The following is a 16,605-nucleotide window of genomic DNA, read 5'->3' as shown; positions in this document are numbered from 1 at the left end:
CTTGACCAAAAAAAATATGATTTTATGATGATTTTTCAACGTGTCTGGTCAATTAAGTTTTTGATGGTTTTTCAAATTATTAGTATAAAATGGAATGTGAGCCTTGAGCACCAAGTTTATTGGCTGCTTCTACTTGCACCGTATACATATGCTCGCCGCCATCTTTCATTTCATTATCTAATCAAATCTAATAAATATTTGTTTAATCTGAAAACTAAAAAAAATTATTTATCCTTCAAAATAAAAATTGGTTAATAATTTAAAAAAAATAAAATAAAAGTTAAACATTAATAAAGATATGTACATAATTTATATACTAAATTTATCACTTAACAATTTTTCTTAAAAAAACATAGTTTAATGAACATGGATACAAAACATTTTTGTCATGAGCAGTGAACCCAACCCATTTGGATGTAGCAACAGCCAACAGGTCCAAGAGGAATGAATATTTGTCCTTCAAGTGATATTGCCACCTTCTGGGAAGTTTCTTCACCTTACTACTCACTATAGCTGCCAACATTGACTTCACCTAATTACTGTCTCGCTTTAACATTAATTAATTATTCACTGATCAAAAACAAGAGGAAGAAAAGTTGAGTTGAGTGGATCAAAAGGAGAGAAATATGAACTTTGGCTCTGTTTATTAGTTGCTAAATTTTCAATAAAAGATAAATTACGAATTTGGACCAATCGTTTGTATTTCAAGCTCATTGTCGCTTCTTTAAATGAACTGCATCCTATGAAATTTCAAGTTGTTCTGTGCTTTGATTTGAAAAATGAAATAAAAACAACAACAAGGTTGTAGACTTGATCTCCAAGCATCAAAGATTTCATGATAGTAGAGTGCATTGTGAGCTTGCTGATTTGTATTATAGTTCAACTCATCAGCTACAAACTTATTTGGTTGGGCAAAAACTGATTCCAATCTTGGTTTGGGCAATGCTTTAAAATCATCCAGACATTTTCCGTTACGCATGCATCAAAAGCTTCTCCAACTCAATTAGGCAAAGATTTTTCAATTCATAATCGGGAATTTGCAAATCTCTGTAATAAAACAAGATAAATACATTGGCTTCACCAATTAGTTTATTGATACAAACTACTAAATCTCACTAAATTGAATGTTTCAATTTAAAAATAATAATAATCTATCAAAGTATTTTATATCCATGATAGCAATAGATGATAAATAGTCACATACTCACTCACTCACTCACATATATTAGCTGAAGAAGGTAACTGATGTATATTTATATATATCCCAAAAATTCGGACAAATTTATGAGTGTTACCAACCCAAATAATACACCTGTAGTGAATGTAAATGCATTTGTTTGGAAACAGAAATCTACCTGGAATATTTAGCATCCTTCGTCTTTGATAGAGAATTCCATCAGCCAACAATTTCCTAGTATTCCAGACTTTACCAGGGTTGTTCATGGTGCTCATGTTCAATATATAGTCTGACACACAAACATCTGAGCAAACAGCCACTTTCTGTTTTGTGTGCTTCTTTAATTCCGTTAATAAATTCCTTGTCATCATTTAACAAACCAAGAGCATAACACGCTTCTTAAAAGGAATCACTAAATAATGTGGTACTTTGATGGCTGAGACTGATTTTACCAATTACACCAGATTTTTTTCAAATCATTATCTAGCTTCATCGGGTTGTCGGTTGGGAAGAAGAGTGAAAGAAGGTTGATGTTAATTTTTTACATTATTATGTGGGTGTTATGGAAAGCACAAAATGACTGGATCTTCAACAATGAAGCAGTTTCGGCGGGGGAGGTGGTAGATAAAATCAAAGAGATGGCATGGCATTGGTTTTTAGCTAGTCTGGCAAAGTCGTCTCTTTATTTTTTTGAACGCACCTGTGATCCGCCGCAATGCCTTCAGTTTTTAGGTTCTGATAGAGTTTTTTCGACTTGTTTCAAGGCTGATTGCTGTTGTTCTGTATTAGGAATTTGCAGGAGTATGTTTTCTAAGTCATTTGCTTTGGGATGTCAATAAAATTTGTCAATTAATTTAGCTATTAAAAAAAATTAAAAAGTATATGAAGAAGCAAATAGAAGTTTTATTCAATATCAGTGTTAACTATTCAGATTATATGTTTTTCAGCCGCACCTTCATGTTACGAGCAAAATAATAACACAATCAAGGCATGATGCATGTACAGAAACATATGTGATTTTCTTCACAGAAACTAACAAAACGGATATTCTTCAAGTGCTACAAACCAGAATAGTATTTGTTGTTTTATAAAATCAATCATAAATATAAATATAAACTTAATCTTTGGACAAAAAGTTAGAGTTGGTGTATTCTTATTCATCATGTAAAAATAACAATGGAAATTAACAATTGCTCGTTCTTAAAACTTCATCATGTAAAAAATACAGTGGAAATTAACAATTGCTCATTCTCAAAACTAAAAGCAAATCAATCTTGCAATTGCTTTCAACATGAAGCAGCTTGAACTACTCTTCCTCCTTCAACTTCATCAAAACTTTATAATTGTTCTCTCCAACAGTTCTCGTCACATAATATTTGATCATTTCCCTATATTCCGATGACTTCTTCCGTCCATAGGCTCTCGCTTGTAAGGCAACACCACAAACCATGCTACAAACCACAAACCATGCTACAAACCAGGATCATGCTTTACTAATCCTCAAAATATCATCTATTAAAAGTAAAACATTGATATCCTGCAAAATGAGTAACTCAAACATTTAGACACAATTAACAAACAAAAAAATTTAAATGACAAAGTAGCATATATGTAACGTAACTCACCCTTAGATTGGCTTGGGAGCATTGCAGAAGGAAAAATTCAAATCATCCTTCACAAATTGGGGGCCTTCTTTAGAATATTTAATCAAGGAAATTACACTTGTATAGCTCAAACTCCCACCAAAGAGAGCAAATAATAGCACATAGTAGACCATGCACTCGCTCGCCTCAAATATCAACTGTTATACTGGAAAAAACATCAACGCATGTCAGTGTTACGGAACAATATTATTAAAAAGAAAAAATCATTCTATAACAACAAAAAAAAACATGACAGATTCAAAATTATGTGAACAGAAAAGTACAAACCGATTGATTATAAACACAAATAAAACATTTGAAGAGATAGATAGCAAAGCATAAACATAAAGATTATACAAAACGAAAACATATACCTATTAATTTGAAGCCAAGGCTGCGGCGAGTAAGAGAAAGTGAACCCTAGTAGGGTAAAACCCTAGCGGGGTAACTGAGATGAGATTGGGGTGAGAGGTGGAAAGTTAAGTGGCAGACTTGTGAATATAAATAGAGAGAAGTAAGACGTGAGTCGGTGGTGAGTGATGAGATTAGCTAGGTTTGCCTTAGAAGATTCTAGTCTAGCAGTCAACCAACATTACGATTTTCTTTTATGATTTACCTTTTGTGTGATTACCTTATAACCTATTTTGGTACCGTTTGACCCGGCTTTTTTTTTTCCACTTTTCTACAATTTAAGGAGAAGTTGGGCCAAACACAATATCAATAAAATACCTTAAAAAAAATTAGAATGCATAAAATTGAATGGAATTAGCTTTAACCAAAAGTTGTTGAATGCTACTTCAAAAAACCATTTCTCTGTCATTGTCATTTATTTCACAAGTATTTCTCTTCAACTCACGCATGCAACTTTATCTTTTATTTTTTAATATTATATTTCAATTTGTTTTTTTCTTCCTTTTTTTTTTTTGAACCGGTCCATATAATTTTTTTTAAAGGAGGATCAATTTAATTTTATTATCTATTTTTGAAGGAATTTTATTATCTTTTATCACTTATATATTTAATTTTAATATCGTTTAATTATCACAACCTCACAAATTTTTTTATTCATATTGTCATTTAATCACACCAAATATTTTTATTCTCTTTCTTCAACCTCACAAATATACACACACATTAGCGTTTAGAGTAATATTTTATGTCTGTATGTCTGTTTTTTTGTTACGCTAATGCGTATAATTTTTTTAGTGTTGCGTAATGCGTACAATTTTTATTTTTATAAAATTTTGATTTTAATTAAAAATACTAGTATAGATGCCTACAAAAATCATACTTATATATATTTTACACATTTATATTGTAACAAACTATGCATATCTTTTTCTTATTAAAAAAACTAAACATATCTTTTTCAATGACACCAACAATGTAACAAATATAATATCATATAATATAAATTCTTATCTTTTTAAATGACACCAAAAAAATATGATATTCTTATAACAAAATTTGTTATACAGTATAATTGGAAAAGAAAAAATAAACTATTTTCTAGCTTAGCTCAGTTGTTATAGACAATGTATAAATATATGCAAGGTCGCGGGTTCGAACCCCGAGCACCACCAAAATAATAATAAATTCAAAGTTTTGTACAATATTTTGCCAAACAACTTTTAACTTAAAAATAACTGTAGAACTAAAAAAAAAATAAAGAAAACAAACAGCTTTAACTTTTTCCTTAAAGAGCTTTATTTTAACTTTGTTTTAAAGTAGCCTTTAGACCGAAAAAAAAGCCTGACCAAACGGTACGTGTGCCAAAAAAAATACTTATTTTAGGTTTTATTAATAATTGCAAAACATGCATTTTAGAATTTATCAATAGGTGAAGTAAGGCGGTAAATGGAATTCCTCCGAACAAATTTGCACTATTCTTAATGTTGGTGAGAGCTCTTTTGGTATCGCTATTAAAGTTGGATCTCTAACTTTTTTAGACTCTTTTGAGGATCTTCCGATATTCTTCATTTTCATGTGGAGTTTCATGTTACTCGTCAAGGTCTTATTCTGACTATGTAGTTGAATTACCGTAAGTCCGTAACATAATTTGTCTTAAATATTCTCTTCATTACTTTGACATCCTTTATGACCAAACTCACATGTTTCATAAGCATATTACTTTGATATAAGACATCAAAGACCTTCATCAAATTGACATGTTTGGATCGCTCAATCCTTAAAAAAAATTATGGTGCTCACTTTCTTGCGATGTTAGTTGTTTCTTCTATTGTTGATCTCATGGTTCATCTTTTCCCTCCCCTCCCCTCATCCTCTTGGACCTCACTGCAGGCTCTATGAGAACTTAGTTACATATAATTTATTTTTTCTTTTCCTTTTTCTCTGTAGAATTTTTTCTTTCTTCTTTAGCTTTGTAAGCAAAAAAAACAATATAAGTGGAGGAAAAAAAAGATTTATTGATAGATTTAATATTTGTTAAAATATTTAATTAAATCTTTCAGCTTATACTTTTTTAATCTAATCCACGAACTTTTAAATAATTTTTTATTTGATACCTCATCAACTTTTTTTTATAACTAAAATAGAATTTTTCATCCTTAAATCTATAAGGACCCATAAAATTTTGTTTTTAGCCTCTATAAAAAAATTCTTTCGCTTTAGGTTCAACAATGATTTTGATATCAGTTTTAGTCTATGTTGTAATACAACTTATATGCAACCTTCAAATTTTTCAATATAAAATCAAGTTTTCAACTCATCTTTTACAGAGACTTCTATCATAACATATACTGTGTACCTGCGAAGTTTGGCGACATTTCTATAAAGCATGAAGTTATTTTAATGTTTATAGGGATAAAAACGATATATAGAAAAAAGACATCAAAAGTCGAATCAATTTTTAAGGTTAAATAAGTAAATGGTTCCCCTAAATATATCAACATTTTTTTTAATCTCCCTAAAATATTTCTTAGGATTTTGGTCCCTCCAAAAAATTTCATCCATAAATTTGGTCTTTAGTGATAGTGTCTAACCTTCATATTTTTTAATCAAATTTTCTAGAAATGGGTGTAAAATTATGCCAATATTTAAAAAAAATAGATTTTTTAACAAAATATGAATTTAATATGAACTATTTAACACCAAAAACATAAAAATTCATATTTAATTAGTAAATGGTGATTACATTACCCTCTTATTCTTAAGCAAAGTTGCTAATTACATCTACTAGTAATTAGATAAGAAGTCCCGTGAGCATAGCTCAGTTGGTAGGACAATGCATTATTATATGCAGGGGCCGGGGTTCGAATGCCGGACACCCCACTTATTCATCTTATAAGGTGAATTCTAACCACTACGCTACTTGAAAAAGAAAAAAAAAGTAATTAGATAAGAAAAGAAAGGGGGCATTTTAGTAAATGGGGATGGCAAGTATGCAGTTTCAATACCCTTCCTTCTCTCTTCTCCTCACCGAGCCAGCACCCCACCCCTACCAAACTCCCAATTCTCTTCCATTTACATTCATGTATCATCAAGCTTAGGAACTGTAATGCATGTAAGAATCTTTGTGTGAATCCAAGGCAAGGATTCGAATTTAAGTGGGAGACTTAGTAATTTAAATTAAGAAATTTGATGAATATAGGTTAAACTCTAGTTTACCTAGCGATTTTCAGGTCATGACCATAATGTATTTGTAATTAGTTAAATGAACTGTGATCATTGAGCTTGTGTTGTACTTTCTGAAGTTGCAGAGTTGAGCAAATTTGCTATGCGAATCCGCATTCTATGGTATTTTGTAGTTTTTGTTCAGAGCATCCTATGAAATTTCAAGTAGTTCTATGCTTTGATTTGAAAAATGAAATAAAACTCCACACATAAAAACAAGAAGGTTGTAGACTTGATCTCCAAGCAACTCAAAAATATCCTACCAATTACATGCATGATTCCATCACATCACATGGCATTGTTGCCCTCCAAGTTTCTATTTTAAATGTGTCTCATTTTGCTTGCTTGCAGATGAATTTTACGTTAATTAAAGATAGTTAAAATAATTTTGTCAACCATAATTTTCGTCAATTCGTGAATAAATTATTATTACCCGAAAAATATTTCATTCCACCAATTGGAAAAACATAACGAGCATTAATTCTTGCTACAATCGGCATATATTTGAGTAAATCATTGATAGTTAGCGAAGAACCATAGGAAAAGCATTTATCAAAATGGACATACATATGAGCACATACATAAAAGCATTTATCAAAATTAATTTTTTGCAACAAAAATTAAAGTGTATTTATGACTGTTATTTTTTAACATGTATTTTTTTTTTAAGTTAGCCTAGACCCCAGCTCACAACTGTACATTTTTTTTTTTTTTGTTGAACGTGTAGCGGTGTCACGATAAAACAAAAAACATAAGTCTATGCCCAAACATGCTAAAGGGCTCGACCACCAAGTCTGAGTACCAAAAATAAAAGTGACTTTTTTAGCTTTCAGCCACCCTAGAGACATCAACTTAACTTTGTCCAACAACCGGGAAATGGAAATTGCAATATCATTAAACAGACGATTATTACGTTCATTAATGATTCCCGGTCAAATTGACAGATTTCTTGTAGTGATTCCACGACCCATGCACAAAGAAGCCATATTAGTTGCATGAAAGACCCTCTAGCTTTGCCACCACTTGTCATATGAGTAAACTGCAATAAATGATCATAAATATTATGAGAATCCACCCCGAGAACACTAATCCACTCGCGCACAAGCAGCCAAATAGAACCAAAAGTAGGACACAATAAAAAGAGATGTTGAATCGTTTCAGATGACCGCAACCGAAAACACACGTAGACACGTTAGAAGAGAGCATCCCTCTAGCCGCCAAATTTGATTTCGTTGGTAAGCGATCACAGAGAAGCCTCCACGCAAAAACCGATACTCCCTCCGTCTCACAATATTAGTCGTTTAAGATTTGTGCACGATTATTAAGAAAATGATTAATTGTGTTGATTTCAAGGGTAAAATTAGTAGAATTTACTAAAACACCCTTATTAATTATAGTTAGTGGACTAGTTAAGTGGAATGAAATTCAATAAATAAGGGTATAATAATAGTGGGAAAAAATAATAAATACTGCATTGGTATTGTAAAGTGACAATTATTTTGAGAAAAATAAAAATTGCTAAAGAGACAATAATTTTGAGACGGATGTAGTACTTTCAAATGAACCTGGTGATGCCAAATTAAATCCATTGTTGAATCCGCAATAATTCAAATATTGATTAACGGCTTAGATTAATTGATATGGTAGACTTTAATTTTATTCTCTATTGTAGTCAACAGTCAACACTTATCACCACAAAATAACAAAATAATAAATGCATTTAATTGATATGGTAGACTTTAATTTCATTATCTATTATAGTCAACAATCAACACTTATCACCACAAAATAACAAAACAATAAAGGTTTTTAATTGATTGATTTTTTTTGTTCTTATCCATTTGCTTCTTTTGTTTGCCACGCTAAAATAAATTTTTTAGGGTTAACAGCAAAAAGTTTTTATTTGACCACAATTTTTTTCTCCCTTTACCCTTTTTTACGCTAAAAAAATTGTATATATTTTTTTTAAAAGAAAACAATTATAAAATTTAAAGAATTGCATAGTTATTCTTCTCCTTTTACTAATTTTTATATGACATATTTTATTTGGTTTCTTCATTATAATCTTGGTATTTTCTTATATTTTTTGTAAACACACATTTTTGTACCAATCTGTCACGAGAAAAAAAAAAACGATAGAGGAAGTAACCCTGGTCGTTTTCTTATGTCTAATTCATTTACAATAATTGCATAAAAAATAAATAAATTGGTGTATTTTCTTATATAAATAACGACAAATTAAAATAACAAAAAAAAAAGTTATGATTTGGATTATTTTTTTCATTCATTGCCTCAAGAGTAAAAATTAGATTAGGGTTACAAACTGTATCACTTTTTTTTTTTTTTTTAAGGAACCAACTGCATATAGAGGCAGCTGACAATCACAATCGACTAACACAAACAACCCCTTTTATTAGCCGCCGCTCCACAAATATATTAGGGTTTGCCAACTGCAACCCTAATTCACTCCTATATATATATAGCCTCACTTCTCACATAGGCTAAGAACTGCAACCCCTTTCATTAGCCGCTGCTGCAAAAATATTCACGTTCCTTCCTCAACCCTACTCAATCCAATCCTTTAACTTCCATGTAGCCATAACTAATCCTTATGTTTCAATCTATGAATATCAGAGCAACAACTAGATGTAGCATCACTGCATCTGTTGGAGTTATGATGCTGCACAAATCGTTTTGGTTGATTTATGTTCCCTTGAAATATCCTATTGGATTTCATGGATCTGTTAACAATATTTTTGCTATTTCAACAAGTGTAATTCCCTTGATTAAGTGTTTCATAAGGTCTATGTCTCAACGGTGACATAAGATCATGCTCTGAAGGTATAATTTTCATTTGTAATTTTAGTGGCAGATTAAACAAGAAGATCGGACGTCATCGATGAGTTGGAAGACGTTTTAGTTTCATATGTTGGCTGTCTTCAATGGAATAGATAGATGAATGTATATAAGTTTTAACTGTGATTTTTTTGATTTAGTGTGATTTCCTTGATTAATATATAAGTTTTAATGGTGATTTGTTTTAATTTTTATGTGGCTTTTGTTTTATGTATTCATATTTCCTACAATATAAATAAATATTAGCTCCATAATTACACCGATATGTTATTTGTACACAGGTTATGCAACAATATTTTTGTTACCCATGTTTTTTAATTGCTTTTTTCTCTCTTTAATTATCGAGAACCAATAAATTTAATTTTTATTTTGGATTTTTCCAGTATTTGAACTATTTGCGATATTAAGGAATTAAAAAAAAACAAAAACTGTCCTCATGTATTCAATATCCACACTTTAAAAAACTATTTTGCATAAATAAATAACAAAATATCATTGTAATTGAATAAAAAATTTGACAAATAAAAATTTAAAAACCAAAATCCCCAAAAAAAAAAAAAGAATTGGTGAAATCAAATATTTTATTCAATTGTCTAAAATATTTAGTAACTATTAAGCTTAAATACATTTTTTTACCCCTTTGGTTTCTCAATTGTGCAAATTTTGAACCACTTTAGTTTTCTTAATTGTTCAGTTTTTGAACCATTCAGATTTTGGGTTATGCTAATTGTACTTTAAGGGTACAGGATAACAAGCTAATGAAATTAAAGGAATAAGAAAACAGAAAGATAAACTTTTAAATTTTTAAGAAATTGAATACATAATTTCTAAGTTTATATTTTTATTTTTGATTTTTTTAACATGTACACAAGTCATAGGAATTCCCTTAGTTTTTTTAGCAATTTAATTTGGCCTTTTAAAACGGGTGATTGAAATTGGCTACAACGGATATTAATTAATTGATTTTTATAAGAAAAAAAATGTTCACCCTGCAATTGAAATGTTGGAGTTTTAGGTTAGTTTTTTAAAGTGTTTTCGGATTATGTAATAAGTTGAGTTTTTGGAGATTTTCGTTGTCTTTTCTTCCTGTTTGTTTTTGGCAGCATTAGTTATTGTTCTTTTGGTGCACTTTGGTTTTTCTTTTGGGTGGTCAGGCGTGTGTGGGTTTTGATGTTGTTGTAGTCCGGGTGGCTGTGAATATATAGCCTTAGGAGGACAAAAACAATAACATGAAAAATATTCTTTACTTAGAGATAAAAGCATTGGAGGAAAAAGAAAAAGAAAACGGGAACCACCATGAGAGTATCGTAGAGAGATTCTTGATGATTCATTGTTAAGTCATATTTGAATTTTAAGGTTTGTGACTCTCACATTCATGTGGTTAGACGGATTCTTCAAATTTCATTCTATTAATTGCAAATTTGTATATATTTAAGAGGGAATGAGACACTCAATGGCGGACATTTAGTTTTATATATTGATGATGTCCAACGAGAATCTAACATTTTAGGGTTTTTTTAGACATTTAATTTTATATTTATTGATATTGATGTCCAACGAGAATCTAACATTCTAGGGTTTTTGTAGATTGCAGTTATAAAATAGTGTTGTGTGTAATAGCATGAGTTCTCATTAGATACCATTAGACTTTTTACCCGTGCGATTAAATGAAATATAAATGAATAAGTTATAGCATAATAAATGTATAGTAACCAATAAAAATAGCATGATAAAGTTTAAGTTAACCCTAATTTAAAATAATGATAACAAATCCAACGGCGGAGCTACATATACCCTTGTTTGGGCATGTGCCTCCACAAATATTCTAATTCTAGTACTAGTAAATGGTGTTAAGCCTACTTCATACCCCCATTAGTTAGTAAAAAAAAAAAAACTTATATTATCAAATTAAAATTAGTGAAATTATTTAATATCTCAATTATTGATAAATTGATCCATATTAATCATAATATATATTTTTCGTCAGTTTAGCTCAATTATTAAGGACATTGCATAATATATGTAGGAGTCATGTTTCGAATCCTGAACACTCAATTTCTCCATATTTAAAATGTGTGAGCTCAAATCACCAACCTACTTGACCCAAAAAAGAAATCATAATATATATTTTTTGTGTTATAAGTGATTCATATGTAAAAAAAAAATTGTTTTAAATTAAATGATCATTTCAATTTTTAATGCAATTTTAATTACTTTTTCTAATTGTACACTAATAATTGCACTATTCTTAAGTATGAGTGGAAATAGGGACATTATATAATATATGTAGAAACCAGAAATTATATTAGGGACAATTGCATAATTTATGTAGGAGCCAGAAATCTTTGGAATCTGAATATAGCGCCCACAATGTAAAATTTCTGGCTCTGTCGCTGAACAAATCGATAACGTCATAGTCTAGTTATTGTTAACGTTTTACATTCATCATACGTTACGAAATAACGTTACTTAGTTTAAAAACAATCCAGCAACGTTGAATAAAGTTGCAATTTGAACAGATGCAAATGCCAACAGGATCAAAATTGCAAAAATGCAAATTACACGCAACCAATCTCAATTTTGTTTGACGGACTCAACCTTCACACAGACAATTTTGATCGTAATTGGATCCAATGGAGGTGTAAAACATGAAGAAAAAAAAGTTATTTTAAAGTCCGAATGAACACGCAGGATAAGCATCGAACATAAATAGATTACTAATCTTTCAAGGAATGCAACACCAACATGGTTTCAACATCATGTTCAACCATTAGAGGTTTGATGATACATTGATAGAATTCGTTATAGCTGTGTAAACTACAAACAAAGGAGGGTGTCAACGCACCTGTATATATAGAGTTGAATGGAGAGTTTGAATCATAGTTATATGTGTACATAGAGGATGATGATTGGGTAGTTCGAATCTCATATTCATTGCATAAATGTATATCAAAAGTCATGATAAATGCTTGGGTGTTTAATGGTTAGTTGAGAGTAGGGCTGGCAATGAACCGAACCAACTCGAAAATAGTTCGATACTCGATTCGATAATTGGTTCATTGGACTTGGTTCATGAACCAAATGAGTTGAACTTGAACTTGGTATGGTTCGACTCGTTTGATTCATGAAACAGCTCGACATATACACATACACAATTTTTTATATAATATAGAATTTCTTACAAACTTCTTCTAATAATTATGCACTTTTTTCATATAAAATATTACTAATTGCTAATTTAATAAAAATCAACGATAATTGTAATACTAGAAAGAGGGAAAAAAGTTAATGCTTTCACAAGGCTTTAAAACAAAATTGTGCATAAAAATTGTCCCACATCGGAGAGTTTTGCAAAAGATTAGAGAGGATGAGTATATATACAAGCGGTGCATTACAAATACAACATATAAAACCAATACTGGTAGTATATATATGTTACAGGTAGTATATGTAAAGTGTTGCTACCTTTCTAAAGGTTTTGCATTATATTTTTTGTTCCTTTAAAGGTTTTGTATTTTTAGGTCAAAGACATGTATATTTGACAAAAAAATCTTTTTTCCAAAAAAAAAAGTTTTGAAATATGCAATTTGAGCAAATGAGGTGAACCTAACGAGTCGAACTGAGTGGTTCGTGAACTTTAAACAAGCCGAACTCGAGCTAGAAAAATGTTCGTTTCGAATTCGAGCCAAGTTTCGAATCGAACCAATTCTTATCGAGTCGAGTCGAGCTCAGACAGATTCGACTCGACTCATTTCCAGCCCTAGTTGAGAGTGATAGAAGTCAACATTCTTGTAATTATTGTTGTAGTTATTTGTATTTATTATCATTCATGTTAATTTGTCATTATTTGTATTTATTCTCATTCATTATCGCATTAAATGATAGCAAGGGAGGGAAAACTTGGAGTATTTAGGGCTAAATGCTAGCTTGACCCTTAGGGGGTTGTTATGAGATCTACGGTTGAGACATAGGGGGTTGTTGACTGACTTGATTGGCATTAACTACGTCTTCAATTGCATTAAAAGTGTGTTATTCGTTTTCAATTGGCATTAACTAAGTTATATGAGAGAAAATGAGGAGTTTGAAAATAGAGTTTGATCATCAACGGGTGAGATTAGATTAGCAATAAATATATGTTTAGGAGGGAAAATGCTAGGGGTTAGAGCAAATTAGGGTGAATTAGGGCAAACATGTTTTCTAACCAAGTCTAACTTTTATAATAAAGGATTATAAATATCTATTAAACGGAATAGTCAAATATGAACTCCGTTCAATGGCGAACCCTCATATTTATATAAATACTAATAAAATACTCTTTTTTAATATTATAAAATTTAATTTTAGGTCCACTTTTAAACCAATTATAAGAGGTTCATATTAAACACATCCGTATTAAACTTGTCCTTTAACATTTTTCTTAAGAAAAAACACAAATTTTTTTTTTGTCAAATTAGCTAGTGGCTAGAGCTCGGAGAAGGGGGTGTCCGAGGTTGAAACTCATACTCCTGCATATATTTTGCATTGTCCGTATTAATTGAGATAAACTCACAAACACTAAAAACACAAACTTTTTTTTTTTTTGAGGGAAACACTAAAAACACAAACTTATTGGCCTTCACACTCTACAATTTCTTGTTCTAGTATTTTCCTTGAGTGCATCTTAGTCAAAATTTGTACGTTAAATTTGTAAATTTGTTTATCAAACAATTTTTATATTTTTTTTTTATCGTGATCGTTTGATTTTCTTCTATTTTTGTATAGCTATCAATCAACTGTATGGTGGAGAGCCATATATAAGATCTGCCAAAGACACTGCATTCCATGTCACTCTTTTCATTGCAAGAAAAAATGAAAGCTATGTCAACTATTTTATGACATCAATAGTAACCGATCAAGCCATTCAAAAAATATATATAGTTACCAATTTATATAGCTAATTTTTTCACTTACCGTGAAAACAGAACAAATATTGTTGCTTGGGAGGTAGTTGCTTCACATTGCTGATTTATAAACTTGGAACTAAATAATAACCAAACTTTTTAATGTTGTTCATCCTTTTGCAGACGGGCACCCCTCACAATATTACATGTTGGATTAGTTGGAGAGCGATTACGAGTATATGAAGAAGCAAATAGCATTTTTTCTTATATTGGTCTGATGGTGTGGCTTGAGACCTTAAAAGTATATTTCTTTTAATGTTTGAGATTTGATTCTCCTCAATTTAACAAAATGTACTTTTCTAAAATAGAAATTCAATTCAAATACTCTTTGGCGTTTGTTGAGTTAAGGGGATTGATTATTTGGCTCATGTAAATTGATTGATTCAATCCAAACCAAATCCACATTTTCAACCTAACCATATTCATAACCGCCTAAAACATGACTTGTTAACTTGCCAACTAAGAGAAAAAGATGCTTATCATGTAGAACATGGCATGTGTATAGCAATGACCAAATCCACGTGTAGGATGAAGCAAGTGTCAACCATGCTACTCTACACGTTTTTTGGCATGCTATATTATTGTGGTAGCAGAATCTCTTATTGTGTGAGTGAATCCATAATTCTGTCCTTTTCTTAGTTCTGATCACTCAAAATACTTTCAATATATTCCTTAAACTATAGTTGTTGAATTCAAGATCTCCCTTTCAACTCGTCGTTTTCATCATACCCTTCACTTCAGCTACTAGGTACGTACTTTTAGTGATCTATGTATTTTTCACATCACTATATTCCTCTTTAAACAAATATAACATAGTATAGTATATATTACATTTAATTAACTATATTCTTTTTTCCTATATTTTCAGTTAAAGAAGAGGAATTAGTTAACTAAGGTGTGACTAAGAGAAACATTAATTAAGGAAAAGCAATGTCAGGTTTGTCTCTAGCTGTGGCTGGTGGTGGATATGAAACTGAGAAAAAGCAAGAACATGGAAGCATGACAATGATGGGTTCATTACGTGTAATAGAACTACAACTTGTAGCCTTTGTATTGGTTTTCTCAGCAAGTGGTCTTGTCCCTCTTCTTGATCTACTCTTCCCTTTCTTTGTCTCTATCTATCTAGTAGCACTTTCACGTTTTGCTTTTCCCTCATACAATCGTGGTGTGTCCCAAACTGTTTTCCATGGAAGCAAGGCTTTTCAATTCTATGTTATTGTTGGAACAATTCTTGGATTGTTCTTGCCTCTAGCTTATGTGTTGGGTGGATTTGGAAGAGGGGATAAACTTGCAGTGAAATCTGCAAGTCCACACCTGTTCTTGATCTCTTTTCAAATACTCACTGAAAATATAATAAGTGGGTTGTCAGTGTTTTCACCTCCTGTGAGAGCATTGGTGCCTTTGATGTATACAGTAAGGAGGATCTTTGTGGATATTAATTGGATACATAATGTGTGGCTCAACATTACTTTGCCAGCAAATGCACACTTTAAGGTTATTATTATTTGGCTTAATGACGAGGGTATTTTTGTCCATTTCCATGCCATTTTGCTAATTTGATGATGTGGCAGTGATTAAGTTGGTCAAAGACGAAATTTTAAATGATTAAACAATGCAAGGGTAAATTGCCAAGATTAGCGATTACAAGAATTAATTTTTAAATGACGAAACACATCATTAAGTCTTATTATTTCATCATCATCACTATTTAGACTCATTCCGGTTCCTGAACGTGTTGTTCAAACTGAATACCAAACCGTCAAATGGATGACACGTTTAAGGACAAAAAGAGACGTTGGATTATATTTTTGTAACTTTGATATATTGGAAATGATTGCAATTTTGGTGCATTTTGTGCAGGACAAAGCATGGTTTTGGTTTGGGAGGGTTTTGGCTGTGGCTAATCTGGTTTATTTCTCCATCAATCTCTTTGGGTTCTTGATTCCAAGGTTCCTTCCAAGAGCTTTCAAGAGGTATTTCCAAGAGAGGGGGGAGATTTATGCTAAGGCTGCTGAGGATAAGCCACGTGGGGTCATCAACAAATCACATGTACCACAGAAGAAATCAATAAATTTATGCCTTTAATTTGTACAAGATCTCGTTATACATGTAATAAGTCCTGTACAAGTTGTCTTAAAGAGCCTTTAATTTCTTCCTTTGAAAACTACGATGTGTGTACGGTATATATAGCAACATCTAATACATGTAAATAGCACCAAGGTATTGTACATATTGTTTCTTCACTTGGATGTGTATGGTATATATAGCATCTAATATATAAATAACACCAAGTTATTGTAACATACTGATATTGTTAGCTGTAACATTAATAACGATTTTATTTTGGAAGCAACTC

At 31.0% G+C, this 16,605-nt stretch overlaps 1 protein-coding gene and 1 long non-coding RNA gene across 2 annotated transcripts; one reads left to right on the top strand and one right to left on the bottom strand.

The window, feature by feature from the left end:
* Nucleotides 1-2,307: 2,307 nt before the first annotated feature.
* On the bottom strand, nt 2,308-3,345 carry LOC11438989 (uncharacterized). Its single transcript, XR_003008178.2, has 3 exons — nt 3,195-3,345; nt 2,803-2,986; nt 2,308-2,714 (listed from the first exon to the last, which is right to left on the bottom strand). It is a non-coding gene; the product is annotated as an uncharacterized lncRNA (long non-coding RNA).
* Nucleotides 3,346-14,839: 11,494 nt separating this feature from the next.
* On the top strand, nt 14,840-16,492 carry LOC11438987 (uncharacterized). Its single transcript, XM_003630296.3, has 3 exons — nt 14,840-14,997; nt 15,118-15,743; nt 16,110-16,492. The coding sequence occupies exons 2-3, from the start codon at nt 15,180-15,182 to the stop codon at nt 16,332-16,334; spliced, it is 789 nt and encodes a 262-aa protein (XP_003630344.1). The 5' UTR covers nt 14,840-14,997; nt 15,118-15,179; the 3' UTR covers nt 16,335-16,492.
* Nucleotides 16,493-16,605: the final 113 nt, after the last annotated feature.

This window comes from Medicago truncatula, chromosome 8 (genome assembly GCF_003473485.1).
Source record: "Medicago truncatula cultivar Jemalong A17 chromosome 8, MtrunA17r5.0-ANR, whole genome shotgun sequence".
Classification (NCBI taxonomy): Eukaryota; Viridiplantae; Streptophyta; class Magnoliopsida; order Fabales; family Fabaceae; genus Medicago; species Medicago truncatula.
The sequence above is the reverse complement of the archived record's forward strand: the minus strand, read 5'-3'. Positions and strand labels throughout refer to the sequence as shown.